The sequence below is a fragment of the Orycteropus afer genome, unplaced genomic scaffold, assembly GCF_000298275.1.
Source record: "Orycteropus afer afer isolate SDZICR_OR568_19922 unplaced genomic scaffold, OryAfe1.0 scaffold00002, whole genome shotgun sequence".
In the NCBI taxonomy this organism is placed as follows: domain Eukaryota; kingdom Metazoa; phylum Chordata; class Mammalia; order Tubulidentata; family Orycteropodidae; genus Orycteropus; species Orycteropus afer.
This window is the reverse complement of record NW_006921589.1, coordinates 15706889-15713199: the sequence shown is the minus strand read 5'-3', so window position 1 is coordinate 15713199 and position 6311 is coordinate 15706889. Positions and strand designations below refer to the sequence as shown.

At 35.6% G+C, this 6311-nt stretch overlaps 1 protein-coding gene across 1 annotated transcript in view; it reads right to left on the bottom strand.

Moving 5' to 3' along the window:
• ABCA12 (ATP binding cassette subfamily A member 12) overlaps positions 1 to 6311 on the bottom strand; it is a 214616-nt gene that overhangs the window by 142892 nt on the left and 65413 nt on the right. The window contains exon 3 of the mRNA XM_007935860.1: positions 3564 to 3717. Coding sequence (XP_007934051.1) covers positions 3564 to 3717 — 154 coding nt within the window. The remainder of the gene's footprint in view (positions 1 to 3563; positions 3718 to 6311) is intronic.

Here is a 6311-nt window from a genome sequence, read left to right as displayed (position 1 = left end):
AATGAACCCCAAACAGGATAGACCCCAAAAGAAAAACACCAAGACATATCATCATCAAACTCACCAAAACCAAAGACAAAGCAATAATCATGAGAGCAGCAAGGGAAAAACAGAAAGTTACCTACGAGGGGTAATGAATAAGACTAAGCTCGGATTCCTCGACAGAAAGCCATGCAGATGAGAAGACAACGGGATGGTATATATAAAACCCTGAAAGAAAATTTTCCAACCAAAAATTATGTACCCAGCAAAATTGTCCCTCAAATATGATGGTGAAATTATGACATTTCCAGATAAGTAGAAATTAAGGGAATTTGTTAAAACCAGACTTACCTTAAAAGAGATGCAAAAGGGTGCCCTTTGGACAGAGAAACAACAACAGCCAACAACAACTGACCATTAATACACATGATGACATAACCCAGAAACCAACCCAGCTATGGAAGTATCCAAAGTAAATAAGCCTACAAAATTGTAAACAGGGAACCAGAGACATCAATTGACAAATGAGGACAACTACAAACCAAAAAGAGGGAAAATCCTGTGTTGTTACAGAACCTCTAAATGGTAGGGAAGTCAAGACAACTACAAGATAGAATGGACTGTTCTAAACTTGGGAAGAAAACTATAAATCACAAGGTAACCACAAAGGAAAATGTTAAAGCTTCACATCAAAAAAGAGGACCAGCATAAATACTCAGCAAATACTAAAACAATAGCAATGAAAGAAGTGATAACACGATTCATAAACAAAACGAGCTCAGCATAGAAAATTATATGGAATGAAAATCAACACCATGAAAAAGTACATCACAAAAATGATGGCAACAAATTCATATTTGGAGATAATTACATATCTGTCAAGGGACTTATTTCTAAGATTTATAGTGGAAGAGTGGATGACCAAAGTATGGTACATACACATACTGGAATGTTATGCAGCACTAAAGAATAATGTAGTTTGCAAAACACCACATAATATGAATGAACCTGGAGGTCACTGTACTGAGGGAAATAAGTCAATCACAGAAGGATAAATAGAGTATTAGTTTGGTGTTGTGGAGGGTCAAGGAAAAGTTTATATATGGAAGGAAATTTTCTTTGTTGGTTGCCAGGGGTGGGAAGGGAGGGGAGGGTACACTGCAAAAAAAAAAAAAAAAAATGCATTGACCCATGTCACTTTAGTTTTGTGTATTTCACTGTACATAAACTATATTTCAATAAATTGCATGAAAAAAAAAAGGCACAGGAGGGGGTCATAAGGAACGTAGGGGAGGAGAGTGGGTTAGGGTCAGGAATGGTAATCAGGGTGTGAAATCAAACGTACATGAACTGTTGAATGTGAAACAAATTCTGCTCTGTAAACTTGCCCCAAAGCACAATAAAAAAAAAGAAAAGAAATTATTTTAAAAAGTTATATTAGATACGTAAACTCAAACTCACTCACTGCCTTTGAGTCGGAAAACAAACTCATTTTGGGAAAATATATTTATACACTTGCTACATATTGTTAACTATTTAGCTCACAGTTACTTAGTTCTTCAAGGAAAAAAAGGTACTAAGGGAGAGCATTCCAGGTAGAACTGTAACGCAATTTGTAAATGATAGACATCAATTGTTCCTGTACCTCCTCTAACATTTGGTTCACAGACTGTCCATCTAAAGTGCAACCTCTATTCATGAATGTTTGCCTGATTATTCCAGCTGAAAGCTTTCTTCCTATTTTAAATATGGAGGGAATCTCGTTTTCAGCATCTGTTATAGGTTGAATTGTGTCTCCCCCAAAATATACATTAGAATCCTAACTTTATACCTGTGGATGTAATGTAATACAATTTAATGACTTTCCATAAGCAATCTAAAACATAGGTCAATGAGGCCATACCATTGTAAGGTGTGTCCTAAACCTGATCACTGCTGAGTTATAAAAAGATCAGATTGGTCACAGGGACTAGGATGTAGTAGAGAAGACAGAAGCCATGTGAAGATCCTCTGTGAGACAAGGAACCACAGTATGTCTGGGCTACCAGCAAAGAAAGAATCAATTAGGCCAAATCTTGATTTGGACTTTCAGCCTCCAGAGCAATGAGAAAATAAATTTCTGTTCTTTAAAGCCACTCATTTACGGTGTTTGTGTCACAGAACATCTAGGTAACTAAGACGGGATCACTTGCTATTTCTTTGTCTAGAGCCCTCTCCTGAAGGTGAGTGTTCATTTTGTTGCCAGTTTCTCCCTTTCCTTCATGTTGATCTCTATCCAAATGTTGCCTCTTAACAGAGGCCTTCTCTTCCCACACTATCAAATATGATGCCCCAATTCCTACCTTTCAAGTTCTATTCCTTAATCTGCTTTATTTTCTATCACCTGTATAACACATATTAGTAATATGTTATTTATTTGATTAGTCATGTATTTCTTGCTCTTCCATTAGAATGAAAGTAACAGAAGAGTAGAGAATGTGTCTTATTCACCTCTGTGTTACCATGCCTGGAATGGTGCCTGGCACATGGAAGTTTCTCAGCTATTGTGTCTTCAGTACACTGAGTGAATGAATGAATGTCAGGCTTCTTTTAAGCAACAAGTCCAGTTAACTTATTGAAATAGCAAAACTAGTGCAAATTAGCAATCCAACAATGATGTATATCCCAAGTATTTTCCCATAACAAATCTTGACATATTTACAAGCTTGCAGTTGCTTACTACTGAAGTCTCATCCATTTTATTTGATAATCAAAATCATGATGGTGTTAAAGCAGATATTGTGCTACATGCTAAATATTTTAGTAGAGAAATGTGAGAAACAAATATCTCTGATTATGGATAAATATACTCTTTTCATAAGAGATGTATTAAAAGAAAAATCATTAACAAAATTAGCTGATGGTTGATTCAAGATTACAAGATTGTTTTCCAGTCTATCTTGAGGTAACTTCTAGCAGGTAGGTGCCTGGGAATCTCTTGAGGTTTAGAATCTCAGGACCAAAACTTGAGTTTGTTATTGGTCAAGTTGTAAATGATCTTATTTCTGTTTATTCTTTGATTGCTTATCATGGCATAAAATAGGACAAACAATAAACCCATCTTAAGATGGGTGTTCAGTTATGTATATTTTCAATTTTATTACTTTGAATTTCTAGCCTTTGAATTTCCTTATTGCATTTTATGATTTTCATTATATCTGGATTCACCAAATAAAGTAATATAAATATGTCTCTTCCTGGGAGATTATACCCTGACACTGATCTAAATTTTTTGTTCATGATTGAGTCTTAGGGCAATGTGTCACTGATTATTTGAGGTAGGATAGAGAATCATTGAGGGACATAAAGGAACAATGCCTTGGTGTCCCAACTTAAAAAGCAAAGTTTCAGTAAGTAGATTATGCTTAATCCCATATAAGCATAGTTATTCCCACCTTGTTCATTCCTATTTCTATTCATCACATTTGTAAACATAGAAAATAAAGTTGTATATCTAACTGAAGATAGCTTATGAATTATCTCATAAAGGAACAAGATCCAATCTCTGAATACAACGGAAAACACTGTGGAAATTCCCCTACCTGTCTTTAAATAGTGTGACATCGATTCCTTTCCTACGAAGCAGATCTTGTGGTCCATAGGGTGTGTTTTTGCACTTAGAGTCTGTGTCACAGAGTAGGGTTTGCAGGAACGGGAAGAAGCCGGTACTAGGAAGATTTCGAGGTGCGAGGTAACCTGAAATTAAAATACAATAATCACATCACTATAGCAGATCTGCCTTGGGAAAAGAAAGAAGTACAGCAACATCTGGTGTATGACTGACTGGTCCTCAGCTGGTCTCACCTCTGCGGCTAACATTTGTCATTGCATAAGAACAGACTTGGAGGGCCTTTTGATAAATTTGATATTTCTCAATTGCTAATTTGTATCAAAAGACTTTAAAAGGCCTGTTGTTCCACTAATCCTTCTTCCTGGGATTTATTCTAAGGAAATATGGGTAGTTGATATGATGTTGCCTAGATAATTTAAGAAATAAATCCATATATCCATCTGATGAAATACAATGCAGCAATAAAAATGCTGTCACAATTCATTTGTTAATATGGAAAATATTTATAATATAGTGTTCATTTAAAAGAGTAAGTCAGAAAACATCAGTACAGAATAATGCCAAGCTTATAAAAATATATAAATATATGTATGCTAAAAATATAGAAAGGTATACCACCAGAATTTTACAGAAAGTTTTTTTTCTGGGTTATATATTTCATATTAATTTTATTTACTAGTTTTTGATGCTGAATCAACTACTTCTTTACAATGTATATGTCTTCTTTTGTAATCAAAGCATTTATGCATGCAGCCAAACTTCCTGATGCCAGGATACATTTTTGGTCTTCTAAAAAATTAAAATCATAGCTAAACTACTTTTTTCCTATGCACACAATAGCTTTTCCTATTTAAAAAACAAAAATGAATGATATGATTAAATATGCAGATTTCCCAGTAATTAAAGTCACAGAAAGCATAAGCAGTAAAGAGTTTTATAACCTAAACAGTTGCTTTACAAAATGCAATAATCATATATACATGAGTTAAGAGAGACACAGACAAGGTGTGGAACACAAATCTTCCCATAATCAAGTTTGATATAAAAACTGGTAGCGTAGTGCCTAAGGCACTTGACTGCTAACCAAAAGGCTGGCAGTTCAAATCCACCAGCCACTCCTGAAGGAAGATGGGGCAATCTACTTCCATAGTGATACTGCCTCAGAAACCCAAGGAGGGGTCACTATGAGTCGGGTCTGACTCTATGGTACATAACAACAACAACAACAAGTTCTTTCTACTTTGGAAATTATAGAGACAATGAAGTTCTAAAAATGTTCAGAAACTATGAAGGAATTACCAAACTGAAAGCCAAAATAATCAAGACCATAACTTCTTATAAATCTGGAAATCAGATAAGAAAGACATCATTACAGGCCTGTTTTCATTTTAAAGAGAAACAGGAAAAGAAAAAAAAAAAGAGAGAGAGAGTAAGAGCTAAATGGCAAAGTATGAACCCTATACTAACCATGAGCATAAAAAAGAGAAATCTGATCCAAATTACTTCAATACAGATTTGCATAAAGGAAAAGAAAGGAACAACAGAAAAGGGGTAATGCAAAAGTTGATCAGAAAAGGACTTCTGGTAAGATGAAGGACTAGGCAGACAAGTGATACAGACCCTCTTCAACAAAGAAAAGAGAAACCAATCAACAGAGATACAGAAGATAATCCTGGAGCCTGAAAGGAACTATACAAAAGTGGACTAGGCACCAACTAGTGGAAAAATCTGACCTAAAGATCAGCCCTGGTCACCAAGGGCTGCAGGGATGAATGCACTGGTGGCCTATGACTAGGAAGGGAAACAGCAAGGAGGGAGACAACCTGAGCTGTGGACTTTCTGCTGTCCAGAGGGCACAGCCATTTTATTGTTTACACACAGCAGTCATTTCAGATATTTAAAGTGACTGAGAGTGCACCCATTTTGAATGTTTACAAGTGGCAACTATTTTGGATTTTAAAGTGATAGCATTCTCATTCAGATTCCAGGGACCTAAGAATAAGCTCTGTTTGCTAAGTTCAACAGGGACATACAAGAGGCTGACAACAGGAAAGGAGACAGATGGTGAGTGTATAAGGGGTGTCAACTAGAGAATAGAGGAGCATAGTACCCTGCTTGCGTAGACAACATACAAAGAAAACAAAAATTGTGGGCAAGTCACTCTAACATACAATCACCAATTAAATACAAACACAAAAGCATGACAATGCCTCGGAAACAACAGAACATCACAGTCCACACAAAGAAGCAAGATAAAGCAGGAGAAACAAGGGACCAGGATACATACTCAAAACACATCCCTGACGAAGACATAGCATTGGAAATCCCTGATAAGGAATTCAAAAGAATTATATTTAGGTATCTTCAATGAATTCAGAGACAGATCCAGGAAAACACTGAGGAAACCCTAGAACAATTTCAAAGGACAATACCAAGAACAAAATAACAAAATAAATGAAAACTTAGAAATGATACAAAATCTACACATAGAAATCCAGAAGATTAGTAGTAAATTTTCAGAAATAGATAAGACATTGAATGGGCAAAGGAGCAGAATTGAATCAATGGAAGACAGAATTAATGAGATTGAAGACAAATACCTCAATATTCTTTGGAAAGGGAACAATCAGAAAAAAAGATCAAAACAAAATGAAGAAAGCCTAAGGTTCATGTGGGATACCATCAAAAGGAATAACCTATGTGTAATTGGAATTCCAGA